Source organism: Leguminivora glycinivorella, chromosome Z, assembly GCF_023078275.1.
Source record: "Leguminivora glycinivorella isolate SPB_JAAS2020 chromosome Z, LegGlyc_1.1, whole genome shotgun sequence".
Classification (NCBI taxonomy): domain Eukaryota; kingdom Metazoa; phylum Arthropoda; class Insecta; order Lepidoptera; family Tortricidae; genus Leguminivora; species Leguminivora glycinivorella.
This window is the reverse complement of record NC_062998.1, coordinates 18799919-18814902: the sequence shown is the minus strand read 5'-3', so window position 1 is coordinate 18814902 and position 14984 is coordinate 18799919. Positions and strand designations below refer to the sequence as shown.

Genomic DNA, 14984 nt, shown 5'->3' with positions numbered 1-14984 from the left:
CTTGAGCCCTTTATTGTATAACATTTATACTTATGATCTGGAACTTTCTGTTGGAGGACAGGTGGACGTCCTTCAATATGCGGATGATTTGCTTTTGTATGTTTCGGGGAGTTCTTTAGAAAACATTAGTAACACAATGTCCTCATCCTTGAATGCCTTAAATAGTTGGTTGGATAATAATGGGTTAGATCTTTCACCTTCTAAAAGCTCTGTTGTTGTTTTTTCACGAAAGAAAAATACTCCACTTATTAATATAAATTATAATGGTTGTCCACTGGTAATGAAAGATAGTGTTAAATTTCTGGGAGTTATATTAGATCGTAAGCTTACTGGAATTCCTCATTTTGAACATGTTGTTGTAAAATGTGAACGTAATCTGAATATATTAAGATGCCTGACAGGGGTCTGGTGGGGAGCCCACCCTTTTACTATGAGATTACTATATAATGCTTTAATAAGAAGTGTTTTAGATTACGGCACCTACCTCTTACACCCTGGAAATGTTAAAGCGACTAAAAAACTAGATTCAGTACAGGCCAAAGCTTTAAGATTAGTTACAGGGGCTATGAAATCAAGCCCAATAAGTTGCTTGCAAGTAGAATGTTGCGATCCACCTCTTGCCTTTAGAAGACAGTTTCTATGTGACAAATTCTTTTTCCGTTCTGTGCAACTATATTCTCATCCACTACTTCCAAAAGTAAAGCAATTAGCTGAACTGGTTGAAACAGGTAACTATTGGACCCATAAGGATTCTCCTTGTGTTGTTAAGAGTTATAAAAAATACAAAAGTCTAGAAGCACCGACTTATAGAAGTGAGACTCTTCCTTTATATCAACACTCATACAACAGTCTCATTACTAATCCAGATATTAGATTTAACATCGGTATATCTAAACACGATATAAATCCAAAAATAGATTTTTTGAACCTTCTTAACAATGACTGGAGTAATTGGCACTGTTTGTACACAGATGCCTCTAAACATGGTGATAGAAGTTGCGTTGGTGTTGGAGTCTTTCATTCACAATACAAAGGATTACAACTTATTAAACTGCCACCTGAAAGTTCTGTCTACACTGGTGAATGTTATGGTTTACTTAAAGCTATAGAATATGTACTTATGTTGAAGATACCTAAAACAATAATTTTTTCAGACTCCCGTAGTGCTTTAGAAGCAATAATGAGGTTTCCATTTAAGTCACATAAACAGTCCCCTGTCGTGTTTAACATTAGGAGCCTTTTATACAAATGTTCCCAAAAGAGTTGTGCTGTCGTGCTGGCTTGGGTGCCAAGCCATGTGGGTGTCCCTGGGAATGAGAGAGCTGACCAACTGGCAAATGAGGCTATTCACGTGGGAGACATTGTACCATATCATAACTATTGTCATGACTTAATCAATTTGTCGAAAGCGTATTTGTATGATAATTGGAATGGGATTTGGAATCAGGAAACATCAAAAGGTGAACATTATCGGCATATTCAGCCGGAAATTCCAAAGAAACCATGGTTTACAAGAGTATCATTTTCAAAAACTGTGACGTCAACATTATGCAGAATGCGCCTGGGGCATGTTTGTTCCCCGGCGCATTTACATAAAATAAATAAAAAGCCGGATCCTCATTGCTCTTGTGGCGAATATGGGGACCTAAACCATATTTTCTTTGCATGTACTCTTCACGATCGCTCTGATTTTCTTACTAGTCTTAAATTACTACGCATCCCATTTCCCACATCCATACTTTGCTTGCTGTGTAATTATTCGTATGATATTTATAAGGCCATATCAGTATTTTTAGAAAAGAACGATATAAAATTGTAGTATAAAATGTATATATCATATCGAATCCAATCCTTTCCTTTCCAAATTACCGTAATATCCGTATTTCCTAATTCCTAGTTTCCCTAACTTTAACTCTTTCACTTGTCGTTGGCTAATGTAACAAAAGCCAGAAGAAAAAAAAAAAAAAAAAAAACATCCACTATTCGTTTCGTGATGTGGGTAAATTGGTAATGTGCTAATGTGCCATCCTTGCATCCGTCTAAAATGCTGGTTTGCCACTCATAGCAGATGAAGAGCGTGTTTATTGTATCCTGACCCTAGGCAGTATTTAGTATACCAAGCTTATATTAATCGTGTAATAAATAGTATAAATGGACTGAAATATTACATGTTTCAAATCACAAAATAGGAAACATATTCGCCATCGATTTGTAAACGCAGCATCTACAAACACTACGCTTCGAGGAAGATTTTACGATCAGCAGTTAACAACTCGGCATTTTCAAAACCGAATTACAGGTCAGCTGATAACAACTATTTTTATAAATAATTATCTAATTAAAATGACATCAACTGCAATAAAAGTGGCAGGGATAGCAAGAGATGTATCACCATTGTATTATAGAATCCTCACGAAATTTCCTCAAAATTTTACATTTTGTTTTGCATATGGATCAGCTGTGAAACCCCAAATAGGCAATGTGAAAAAGCACAACATGATAGACCTTATCTACTGCGTCGATAACTCCCACCGATGGCATGGAGCAAACATCGAGCAAAACCCTTCGCATTACTCGGCTCTACGGTTCTTAGGTAAAGGATTTGTTGCGAGATTTCAAGAAAACTGGGGAGCTAAGGTGTATTTTAACACTCTTGTGGAACTCAAGGAAGAAAATGTTACTATTAAGTATGGAGTTGTTTCACAAAAAGACCTGATTGCTGATCTCCTGGATTGGAATGACTTATATTTAGCAGGGCGGCTTCACAAACCTGTGGAAATCATAAAGGAAACCAATAGCTCCCAGTTACAAAATGCCTTGCAGTCAAATCTACGTTCTGCTGTTCATACCACCTTACTTATTTTGCCCGAAACCTTCTCAGAGTATGACTTTTACTTTGCTATATCTAACTTGAGTTATGCTGGAGACTTTAGAATGACATTTGGAGAGAACAAAAACAAAGTGCGGAATATTGTGCAACCTCAACTAGCAAATTTCCGTGAATTATACAGACCAATCTTGCAACAATTCCATGCCTATGTAGACTTTCCATCTGGAGAAGCACAATGCCATCAAGATTTGCATCCAGAAACAAAACTACATCACTTGATGCAGCTGCCCATGGTCCCACAACAGCGGATCGTCAAGTTTTGGAACCATGGTGGTCTCCAACAAGATATGGAAGATGTTCTCCGTGCCGTCGCATATGACATTGACTGTGCTATTATATTAAGACAAATCCTAAAAGATTTAGTATGGCAATCTAGTGTAAGGCAATCATTAAAAGGAATACTTACAGCAGGATTTTTAAAATCAATCCGATACAGTGCAAAGAAAATTGCAAAAATGTTTTAAATAAAAGTACTTGTTATGTTAAACCTTCAATGATAAAATTATAATATTACATAAAACAATATATAATGTAATAAAGCTAGTATTTGAAACATGTGTAGTCTATTTTTACCTTCTTAGCTTTAATAAAAACCATTTTTGCTTTTAGGTACCAATATGCTTTCTGATGAATCCAGCAGTGATTCTGAGACAGGTAGATTCAAAGGTAGATCTGAAAAACAAGATCAACAAAATAAAACTTCCAGTCAAAGAGATAAAAATGTGAGATCATCAGGAAGAGACAGACATTCAGAACATGACAGATTCCATAGAGATTCTAATAGAAGGCGAGATGAAAGAGGTAGATATGATAGACTACCAAGGGAAAGGCATAGATCCTCTAAGAACTCTCCAACAAGAAGGAGACATTCTAATGACAGAAGTCCTGATAGAAAAAGGTCTCGAGAAAGGCACTTCCCTAGAAGAATGTCAAGAGAGAGATCCAAAACAAAGGAGCATAGAAGTAGTAGTAGAGACAGACGTCATCCATCCAGATCTACATCTCACAGGCCTCCAGAACAGAAAAGGGATATCAAAGAGGAGATAAAACGTAACTTAACAACAAGGGAAGAAAAGAATACACAATTATCTACAAAACCCAAAAGTGTAGACAAGTTTGATAGAGGCACTCGAGCTAGAGACTCTTCATCGCCAGAAGTTAAAGTCAAAAAGTCTGAAATACATAAACCAACTCCCATGGAAAGGAAGAAGAAAAGTGAAAGCCCTGAAGTGCTTGACAAAGATTGTGATAGTAATCATTCAGAGGATGTGCAACCTGGCTCATACTACAGCATGAAGCCAACTGTCATCAAAGAAAAATCTGATGGAACTAGTGAAATCGACTCTTCTGATGATGAGAAGCTTCGTGCTAAACTACTAAACTTAGAAAAGGAACTCCATCAAGCCAAAAAGAAAAAACACAAGAAAAAACATAGAAAAAAGGGGAAATCCAGTAAGGAAGAAAAAGACAATGAAACTCCAACTTCAATTGAAGTAAGTAGCACAACTGATATTAAAAACAAACTGACAACCAACTCTAGCATTGATGTTGACACAACAGAGGTAACATCAACACAGAAAAGTAATCAAGTTGAAAGCAATGAAGAAGGTGAAATCTTAAGTGAGGATGACTCCCACAGTGGCATTGATATTGACCCAACTGACTTGAGGCATAAGCTAAAACGGTCTGTTGTTAAAGTTGAGCCTGTAGAATTAATAGACTTGGGAGGCAAAGTGAGTTCAAAGACTGATGTATGTGGTCCGGCCCTGCCTCCACACTTGGCTCAACAATCCAGCAGATACGCATCATCAAACACCGAAGGGCCTGCGTTGCCGCCCCATCTTCGCAAGGGAGATAGAAAGATAGGTAACTATCATTGCTATAAAACCAGCTGATTTATATTTTCTTACCCATATCCATCATATCAGTATTTTTTGTATTATTTACAGGTCCCTCAATACCAGACCAACTGCGCAAAAAACTAGCTGAAAATGATTGCGAAGTTATAAAATGTGAAAGTTCTGACGATGATGGCATTGGGCCCCTACCTGCAGGAGCAGAGCACAAATGGTCCGACGCTCACCGCCACCTCGAGGAAAGAGCTTTAGACATGAAAATTAGAAATATGGATGGGCATTCAATGCAGAGCTCTAAAGTTAAATCTCGGGAACAGTGGATGCTAGAGCTACCTGAGGGAAAAGCGAAGTATATGGGTCTGGAGGCTCGAACATTTAGGGCTAAGGAAGGTCCCGACATGTCTAACAGGTAGGAACAGTTCCTGCCTATATAGTTTTGAAATTACTAAATTGTTTATATTCTTTAGTACTTAAGAAGTAACTAGACACACTTAAGAAGTAATTACATATCAAATATCACAGCAAGTTAAGTGTCATTTCAAGAACTAGGTCAACTATTGGCAGCATTGGAGGCTATCCAATAAGTCATATTTTATTGGCCGCCTATGATTTCAGATCGAGTTGGACTGATACACCAGAAGAAAGGGCCCGAAAAAAAGATGGTCTGGAAAAGGAAGAAGATCCTGACGTAGTTTTACAGAGGGAAGCAAGGGCGCGCCAGCTGGCCAGCAGAGACGAGGAGCAAGAGAAGGCTGTAAAGTAAGTCAATAAATAAATAATTCATATTGGGGGACACCTTACACAGATCAACCCAGCCCCAAACTAAGCAACGCTTGTATTATGGGTGCTAGACGACAATGTAAGTATTTACTTATATATGTAGATAAATACATAAATCATTTCTTTATTAAATAAAGTATAGCGGGGCAAGTCTCGACTGGGGGACAATTGTAACTGATCCACTTTTTCCATTAGTCCATCCAGAGATGAGTAGATCCATAGTTTCATTGGGCTCAACTTGCGGTAATGTACTAAAGAGCCACAAATTGAAGAAAACTTACTTCCACATTTTTCCCATAGTAAAATGCTTGGAAAATGTATCCAATGATTTGTGGGTTTTTAGTGCATTGCCGTGAGTTGACCCCTAAGCCAGTATTGATACTAAATAGGAACGGAATCGATTGACATCAGAAAAACACCATGTGAAAAAAATTGTATGGGAAAAGATTTTTGCGATTTGTGACTTTTCTAGCCGGAAATTTCTTTGTGCTCCCATACAAGCTTTTGATCCTGGATAGGAATGGGATCGATTGGCGTCAAAAAAAAAAGTTTATCAAAAATGTCCTTTTTCTCGCACTCTGTATGTTTTTTCCAAAATCTGTAAATGCCATTTTTGATCAATTTGAAATCGAGGAAAGGTCTCCTTAGACCATTTTCGCGTAGGAGCACTGAATCTCATAGCTGCCCTTACTGACCCGCTATCAAAATACACCCTGTATAACCGGTGGACACTATTTAATAATGCAAACATTGTAGAACATGGAAAAACCGGCCAAGTGCGAGTCGGACTTGCCCACCACACTTTCAATGGTTAAAATAATCTCATGGTACTTGTAATTATAAACTTAGCTAGAAGTAATAGGTACTCTAATGTGCATTATTGTGTTTAGCGCCACCTCTCGGCAAAATTTACTAAGTAATTTACGCGACTTGTAGGTGTAGTATGTTGGTATTTTAGGGATAATTCTTTATAATTTTAACTGAATCAATTATTTTATTTGATTTTTTTTTTAAATTTCGTATAAATTTCAAGTATAAGGAAACATGTGCAAGGGCGATAATATTGAAAATTAAATCTAAAAGGTTTTTCGGTAATAAAAAATAATGTCTTATCCCCCGACGCGATAACTCTACCAAAAAAAATATACATACAGTCATCATTGGTTATTTAATATTTAATTTTTTTTAAGGGTCGCACGTTTAATTTTTTTTATACCACGTCGGTGGCAGGTCCGCCTGATGGAAAGCAGTCACCGTAACCTACGGACGCCTGCAACTCAAGGGGTGTCACATGCGCGTTGCCGACCCATTAGAAGCTTGTATACTCCTTTTTTTTGAAGAACCCCATACTGTAGTTCATCGGGAATACTTTGGCAGGGAGCTCATTCCACAGTCGGAGTGTCCGCGGGAGGAAATTCCTCTGAAACCGAACGGTGTGCGACCATTTGGGTTGCAAGGTGTGTGGATGAGCGCCCTGTCGATGGCGAGCGGTCCAATCGAGCTGGACCTTAGAAGACAATTTCTGTTTAATATTTGATTTTTTTCATACTTTTTACTCGTTCTTTTATTTGATACCCATATTGAGGCAGTTGTGACAAAATCTGTAATCCATAATTTTGTGAATGATATCCCGCTTTGTGTGGTAGGGCACTGCACAGCAGATAATAATATCATCTCTCTCTAATCTAGAGCAGAGTCTAACTGGGGAAGTATCTCCGCTTTACAGAAGACCGCAGCCAAATAGCACAAGACCCTACTCATAGTGTTGTGTTCCTGCCGTTGAGTAAGGCTGCCAGAGTTCAACGAGGGTGCGGTGTGCTGACGACGGGAGGACCTACGGAACCTACGGAATTGTAATAATTAGTACAGGACAGGGACATGTCCTTTGAGTCGTCGGCACCCCGGACCCTCCTTAGAAATAAGTACAGGTTTGTACAAGTTTCTAATGAGTCGGCAACGCACATGTGCCACCCCTTCAGTGGCAGGGGTCCAAAGGTTACAGTGACCGCTTTCCATCAGGCAGACCGTATGCCTGTTTGCCACCTAGATCCTATAAGGGTTCCGTTTTTCCTCTTTGGAGTACGGAACCCTAAAAATTATCCAGTTGGCTATGTGCGAATGAATGGCGCGGGTATTTAATTGGAGACATGTCTGCCTTAACCGTTTGCCACCCTAAGACATTACCTTAGAGCGTGCCTCGCTGTGTAACACCATAAATTAAATATAACAAGATCATACCATCCCGTACATTAAAATGCGTCCGCCTACGAACGGGCTTACACTCCACCACACATAGATGGCGCCACAAAAAAATGCCTAAAGTATGAGAACTGAATATAACTTACGTTTATGATTTGATAATTAAGTATTATTGGCATTACTAAATATATACAAATACCATATGATTATTATGTCGCATTAGAAGTTTGGGTATGCCACGTAACCTTAATTCTTTACTGCATACGGAGCCTCAAGCCATTTATGGCCGATGTGATTATGAACTTTATTGAGAAAAATAAAAATTAATATTTCAACATTTTGTGTTACCTCAATAAACACATTTACACAGAGCATCACCATCAAAACGGCATTTAGCACTAAACTATATCTCTTTTTCAATTGACATACTCATAATTTTATTCTGAAACTATCTCAGACGAGTCCTATTCCAGACAAGTTTATAAGAATTTGACTCTTTTAATAATATGATCATGAATAATATCATGAATAAGTTTGAGAATTTGTGACTCTAAATTCAATTATAACAAAAAAATCACTTTTGTTACCTTATTACTGTTATTGTTATAGAAAACATAAGAAGAAGCACAAAAGAGAAGAATCTTTACTTGAGATGCACGAAAAGAAAATTAAAAAGAAAAAGAAGGTAAGTTTTTAGTTTTATTTTTACCCAATAGAGCATTGTAAAAGAGGGTAATGTTGTGTTTATCAGTGTATGGCCAAGTCACACCAACTACAAGTAGCGGTACGTAAGTTTAGCGCTGACCGCTATTTCGCAGATGTCAAAAACAGGTCTCTCAGGGGATTACAGGGGCGTATGCGTCCCCATGCGCAGTTATCCCCTCCACATTTCATTCAGATATAAGATTACGTAGATTTATGACACACAGAGCCACTTCTTCCATGACAGAACCATATACCTAATCACTGATTTTTAAACCCCTACAACTATTGTTGTCTGAAAAGATCGCTGTTAAATAATATGACCGCCTCTAAGAACAAATTAAAATACTGTCATAGAATTTGTATTTTAAGTAGTCACACTACTATTATACTACATAAACATGAAATAAATGTCATATACAAAGAAGAAATTAGAGGGCGCCACGAACCTTCGGAAATGCCATATACTTGGAATTTTCAACCCTTGCCTTCGTGACCCCGATGGCCGAGCGGTTTAGGTTTCCGTCCGATAAACGGAGGACGCTGGTTCGATTCCAGCTCGGGACACTCGGAGGCCTTGGTCACTTTTTCTTTGTATATGACATTTATTTCATGTTTATGATATGACCGCCTGTTTACCCATATATCCTCTTTTTTGTTTATATATGTACATTTATTGTAATTTGTAATATATGTGAAGTGTACAATAAAAGTATTTTATTTTACAGCCTGACAAAAAAAGTAGAAATTAAAAAGTGGCAACCCAGTAGGGTCGTCCCGTTTTCATGTATATTGTAGCCTCCTAAGGGCCAAGGTCCTACCTATAGTCATAGCTGGGTCACCGTTAATCAAATAGTTAACTTCGATAATCGTTAATCCGTTACTAAAAAAGTTAACTTCGTTAATCGTTAAAGCGATACATTTCAACAAATTTAACGTAAGTTAAAGTTAATCGATAATCCGTTAACGCGTAAAAAAAAGAATTTTACTGTAGGGTATTCCCTGTCATGGTCACTTCTTGTTGGGGTTGCCAAAGCTACCCGATCATCATACACAGCTGCGTGTATAGAGAGAATTCTTGGCTGCATATGGAAGGCTGTGCTGTGACCTGAGCTACTGCCGAGAGCCGTGTCAGGAGAGCTGAAAGATCACAGCAGGCGGAAGCGCGATGTTGGTGGTATCGGGGCGGTGAGGAAGTTCTGCTAGGGAAGTGAATGTGGTTGTAAATTGGGCTCTAATTTGCTGCTCTGACAGTAGTACAGTCGCCATGATAAAACCTAGGACTCATCGAATCGACGTTGGTGAAAGCGAAGCGTCGTGAACAATATTTATTGAAGTAATATTTCGGGCTTTTAGCGATCGGAATCGCTAATACCTAGGATTTACCTGTAAATCTTAGAATTTGCCGTACTTCGTGCTTTTATAATAGCGTTCATGAGTTTCATGACGTATTTTTCGCAGCGCAACTGGAGCGTGGCGTGTTGGATTAACGATTAACGGACTCTGAGAAATTTAACGGAAGTTAGCGAGTCCGTTAACATTTTTAAAAGTTAAACCGTTAATCGAAATGTTAACTTCGTTAATTAACGATTAACGGATTAACGAGTTAATGCCCAGCTATGCCTATAGTACTTATTCAGTTCGATGAAATTTAAGTCATATTCAATTGGAACAGAGTCGCATTTGTTTTGTTTCGTTAAATTTTCAAACAAAACCAAAACCAACTCTATTTCCTGGACTAAAGGTTCATATTTCAGTGGCAAATTCTGGATTTATCATTTGTATGGCTGGGCCTTAGGAGGGTAGCCACTTTTTAATTTACACTTTTTGCCAGGCTATACATATTTTGATGTAGTCCTACATCGTATATTATATATTTATTTTTTAGTCGAGTTTTTACGTCATATGTGCATACCTAATGGATGAGTTGTCGGTTGTACGAAACAAAAATATATTTCCAGAAGTGTGACAAAGAGGAGAAGCAGGAGCGGCGGCCGTTTAGCCGCGACGTGGACCTGCAGGTCAACCGCTTCGACGAGGCGCAGAAGAAGTCCGTCATCAAGAAAGCGCAGCTCCTGGATTCCAGGTTCTCTCGCGGAGAAGCCAAGTACTTGTAACTCCCTACCGATATACATATATGTGTTATTAGAGTTTCCCAATTGCATGATATTTCGCTTGTAAAACTCCTCAAATACAAAAGGAGAATTTCATTTTCATTTTCCAAAATGAGCTTGTCTATTACTTGTGATATATTTCTGATTTTTTCCAACTTTGGAAACTCTGCAACTTGCACATTAGGTAGTGGGTATTTTTACCATCCCTAAGTATTTCATACAAACGTAAATCAAATGCGTTGTTTGATGTTTTTTGAACACCTAACAATTATGAATTATGTAGTAGGATATTATAAACGCAAATTAGATTTTTTAAATCCTTAGTTTTTAGTTTACTCAATTTTAAAAGGATATGTCAATGAAATACATTTTACTAGTTACTCCGGATAATGTTACGTTTTCGATATTTGCATAGTATTGTTTTTAAGTATACGTCGATGTATTTTTAAAAGGAACATGATAAATGGTCTTTTAAAAATGTTTATTTATTTAACCTTATACTCCAAATGAATGTATATTTAAATAGCGAGTAGACAATCTTATGTCGTACAGACTTGAGTATTCGAAAGATAAGTGCACGGGAGCCTTTTATTGGTGGTTGTATAATATATATCGTAAGTTGGATCGTTCCGGAAACAATTCTCCCGTGTGGTTAACTTTCGGAAACGGGAAAGACGCGGCAGGAGCAGTGTTCACACGGGGGCACCGGTGACGGGGGTGGAGGCAGCGCGCATGGTGGTCGTCGCGGCAGAGGCGCACGTTTTCGACTTGGAGTTCTCGCAGCACAGCGGCTCCTCGGCCGTCATGTTCGCCGACACCCACGGCCCATCGCAGATCTTGTAGAATACGGAGAGCTTCACCGGAAAATACAAAATAAATTAGTTCAAAACTTCACTGTGCATGGCAGCAAGGTTCATGGCAATGTGATTGATATTTCAATGGGCAATAGTACTAGAGTTATACTAAGCTATGTTGGCAGCGATTTTAACAGCCGCACCGGTGCAAGTGTTTTTTAAACGTCTTACGTTACCTCTGCGTAGGGCTATCAATACTTGTTTTAATAAGGAGTACAATAGGTACTAAAGTCGGTTCAACCTTACTTGTCCAATATAGTAAACAAACGAAACGTCAAATATGGTCAAAGACAATTACTAGTGATTGGAAGTGTCGACAAAATGATGTATTAACGATAATTTCGCTGCTGACGTCATCAGAGGATTTTCAATTTTACGTCACACAATATCTATGTTAAAACCAAAATTTAATTCTTTTTCGTCACATAATTTGCAATAATCCTGTGAAAAAGGCTTGTCTCACTTTCGCTTTCTTCAGAAACATGATTAAAATCGGATCATGGCTCTCGGAGTCATCGGTGAACATAAGTACATAAAACATAAATACGAAACTGAATACAGAACCTCCTCCTTCTACGTAAAGAAATCGGTTAAAAATCTGATAAATTATTGTAGTTAATATCAACGCATTTTTTTCCAAGCTCACACACACAACTCTATACAGACTCAAACGTTAATATCGATCGTTTATACCGTTTTTCGTTTATTTATAAGTTGTCATCCCAACATTACGACTCATAGATAATCTAGACTTCGTAATGTCAGGCCCCGTAGCCGAATGGCATTTCTCCGACGCCAAACGAAAGCGATACGCCGCTGGCTCTGTCGCACCAATACGCAAGCGCGATAGAGATAGATATCTACTAGCGCTTCGTTTCGTGAGCGATTGTGCCATTCGGCTAGCCACCCTGGAGTTTTTTATGTCATCCGTTCGTAATTACAATTATTGATGAAAATCGTTTTAGAAATGATATTATTCAGTGATTTTTTGGTTGATTTCAATACTTTGTGAGTTTATTTAAGTGTATAATAACATTTTAAGTGATGGTTAATGTGTAATTCCAGAGAAAATTGAGATAATGTTTTCCAGCAGTGTTTGTTTACTATATTGGACAAGTAAGGCTGAGCTGCGTATAGGTAGGTCGCGTTCTTGATATGTCTAAATAGGACTTAATTATTTGTTATGAAGCTTATGTTATGAGTAAATAATGTACCTACTTCAAGTAATTAGTAACTCCACGAAGTTTGAGTTTAAGGCCGGGAACAGACAGTCTTAAAAATTCATAATCTTAAAAAAGATTTGTATGCAAACTGACAGTTCAAACCGACACTGACAGATCTGTCAGTGTCAGTTTGCATACAAATCTTTTCTAAGATTATGAATTTTTAAGACTGTCTGTTGCCGGCCTAAGTTACCGGGACGTAGATGGGGCAATAAGATAAACCAAGTTGTAAACAAACCAAGAGTTCGTTGCAGTCCTTGATCCGATTGCACAGCACCTCGGGCCCCTTGGCGCGGGTGGCGGTGGCGAGCGCCACGCACAGGTTGCCGCAGGTGGCGTTGCCCGCGGCGCCGCACTCCACCGACAGCCCGGGCGCGTGCGACAGCAGCGGCGCGGACCCGCCTCGCGAGTCGAACCCGCCGCACGTGCAGTTGCCTTTCAACGACTCTGGTGAACCCGTTGAACTTCTATAACGAGTTTTTTAATTTATTGACAAATCTATTTTTAGAATTAGAACACTTAGGAATTACAAGAAAGTAGGAGGGAGGGCAGGGTTATTAGGGTTATGCGAGAAACAGGATCTGAAAAATGATTGTCCACCTTTTAGAGAGATTTAAAATGTTGTCTAAAAATTACCTACGTATAAGAAGATTATTAGCTGTCACCGCCGTATCCAAGCTACGTTAAAAGCAAAAAGTATTAAGAAAATTCTTTACGTAACTTGATTAAGGAACCGTTATTGATGGTATTTTTATTTTTTGAAAATATGAAAATGTAAACTTTACCCCACAGCTTTGTCTTCAGGAAATGCGAATACTATCCCGAGTAATAAAATAAGGCAGGCGTCGCACAGAAACATCTTGGTTGATGACATGGTAGCTGTGGCGTTGAGCGGGCACTGCCGAGTGCCGGCGCGCGCTGGCTATATAACCGCGCCACACCGCGCATTCGATACCTCGATACCTTAACACTAACACTCATTGTGAACACTAATAGCCAGAGACGGTAGAACAATAGGGACTACCGATACGTGTGCGCCTTGCATGGAACTTCCATTAAAATGTTATGGTTTTTGAGATATTGGCCGTTTAATTTATGAAACGTAAAGAAAAAAAAGTAAATAAGTGCCAATATCTCTAAAACCATGACATATTCATTAAGGTCAAATTCACTTAATGCGTTAGCTAAAGAGATGTCCTATCAACCCTGTTCGTTTTTAGAGTTGGTTTTATTTAGGGACACCCGGTGGTATGGAACGTAACTATTTATCAGGTATACTTACTTTTTATTTTTTTAGTCGTACCTTGAATTTATCTAGGCTAAGAAGGTCTGGCGGTTCTGGGCTCTTAGTCCATTAGTCGTATATTTAATCTGCTCAGGCTTTACTACCTTGCCAGTCACTCACTAATATAGTACATTACGATACAAGTGTAAAAAAACAAGGAAGTTCGAAACGAGTGGCGATAAATTAAAACACGAGAGTGTTTTAAATCGACACTTGTTACGAATTTCCTTTTCGCATGTATATCGTACGACGTTTTTCAGTACAGATGGCCATCCGAAGTTTCGACCTGACATATAATGAACCACATCTCGCACTTAGTGCGTAAAAAAAAACACATATCTGTACTGAAAAACGTCGCACGATACACGTGCGAAAAGGAAATTCGTAACTCGTGTCGATTTAAAACACTCCCTTCGGTCGTGTTTTAATTAATCGCCACTCGTTTCGAACTTCTTTTTTTACGCACTTGTATCATCGTAATGTACTATTTAATTAATGTACAAGTGTTTTCAATAGGTTGTAGGTATTTCATGAACGCCTTAGTGCGTTTTCACATTATCTGATCCGATATCGGATGTGGGAAGGATTTCAAAGGCAAAAATCAAAGATGACGGCTTGAATGTATGGGATATCGGTCCTACATCCGATATCGGATCGGAGAATGTGAAAACGCATTTAGGCAACACAAGCGAAAGCGAATGAAGTCGTCATTAATATACTCGTCTTTCCTATCATATCACGAAACATCAGACGTCGTAAAAATTGTCGTGTCATATTATTTTTATGTAGCTAAGTGGAAGAATTGAACCCCCTTCACAAAACAGTTTTTAATGTTGTTTTCTGGTGTAGGTACATGTATAGGTCCAAATCAAGGACGATATATACCGGGACTGACAAAGCCCATACAAAAAAGTGTACCCCTGAAATGTATGGGCCTTTTAGGCATAAAACTAGATGGCGCTGTTTCGTAGCCTGGATGTGGCAAAAATCATATTTTACCATAATCATATTTTTTATTGTTACGTTTTATTTTTGCGTGTTTTTATTTTTTATAAGAATAAATGACATATTTATTTATTTA

The 14984-nt window shown here is 38.4% G+C and overlaps 3 protein-coding genes and 1 non-coding gene across 4 annotated transcripts; 3 read left to right on the top strand and 1 right to left on the bottom strand.

Annotated features, from left to right (window-relative positions):
- The first annotated feature begins 2004 nt into the window (after window positions 1-2004).
- On the top strand, window positions 2005-11021 carry LOC125241198 (serine/arginine repetitive matrix protein 5). Its single transcript, XM_048149561.1, has 6 exons — window positions 2005-2299; window positions 3500-4756; window positions 4840-5155; window positions 5362-5505; window positions 8335-8410; window positions 10389-11021. The coding sequence occupies exons 2-6, from the start codon at window positions 3508-3510 to the stop codon at window positions 10542-10544; spliced, it is 1941 nt and encodes a 646-aa protein (XP_048005518.1). The 5' UTR covers window positions 2005-2299; window positions 3500-3507; the 3' UTR covers window positions 10545-11021.
- Window positions 2295-3570, top strand: LOC125241199 (phosphatidate cytidylyltransferase, mitochondrial). Its single transcript, XM_048149562.1, has one exon. It carries the CDS (start codon window positions 2344-2346, stop codon window positions 3352-3354), a length of 1011 nt encoding a protein of 336 aa, XP_048005519.1. The 5' UTR covers window positions 2295-2343; the 3' UTR covers window positions 3355-3570.
- On the top strand, window positions 8923-8994 carry Trnai-gau. Its single transcript has one exon. It is a non-coding gene; the product is annotated as a tRNA-Ile (tRNA).
- LOC125241200 lies at window positions 11004-13547 on the bottom strand. Its single transcript, XM_048149563.1, has 3 exons — window positions 13404-13547; window positions 12857-13085; window positions 11004-11395 (listed from the first exon to the last, which is right to left on the bottom strand). The coding sequence occupies exons 1-3, from the start codon at window positions 13490-13492 to the stop codon at window positions 11234-11236; spliced, it is 480 nt and encodes a 159-aa protein (XP_048005520.1). The 5' UTR covers window positions 13493-13547; the 3' UTR covers window positions 11004-11233.
- Window positions 13548-14984: the final 1437 nt, after the last annotated feature.

What these genes read in the sequence shown, in the direction of transcription:
- LOC125241199 (XM_048149562.1), top strand. Translation starts at nt 2,344, where the DNA reads ATGACATCAACTGCAATAAAAGTGGCAGGGATAGCAAGAGATGTATCA.
- LOC125241198 (XM_048149561.1), top strand. Translation starts at nt 3,508, where the DNA reads ATGCTTTCTGATGAATCCAGCAGTGATTCTGAGACAGGTAGATTCAAA. An exon ending in GGTCCCGACATGTCTAACAG is followed by an intron (nt 5,156 to 5,361) that starts GTAGGAACAGTT and finishes CTATGATTTCAG; the next exon opens with ATCGAGTTGGACTGATACAC. An exon ending in GAGCAAGAGAAGGCTGTAAA is followed by an intron (nt 5,506 to 8,334) that starts GTAAGTCAATAA and finishes TTATTGTTATAG; the next exon opens with AAAACATAAGAAGAAGCACA.
- LOC125241200 (XM_048149563.1), bottom strand. Translation starts at nt 13,492, where the DNA reads ATGTCATCAACCAAGATGTTTCTGTGCGACGCCTGCCTTATTTTATTA. An exon ending in CCTGAAGACAAAGCTGTGGG is followed by an intron (nt 13,086 to 13,403) that starts GTAAAGTTTACA and finishes AACTCGTTATAG; the next exon opens with AAGTTCAACGGGTTCACCAG. An exon ending in AGGACTGCAACGAACTCTTG is followed by an intron (nt 11,396 to 12,856) that starts GTTTGTTTACAA and finishes TTTCCGGTGAAG; the next exon opens with CTCTCCGTATTCTACAAGAT.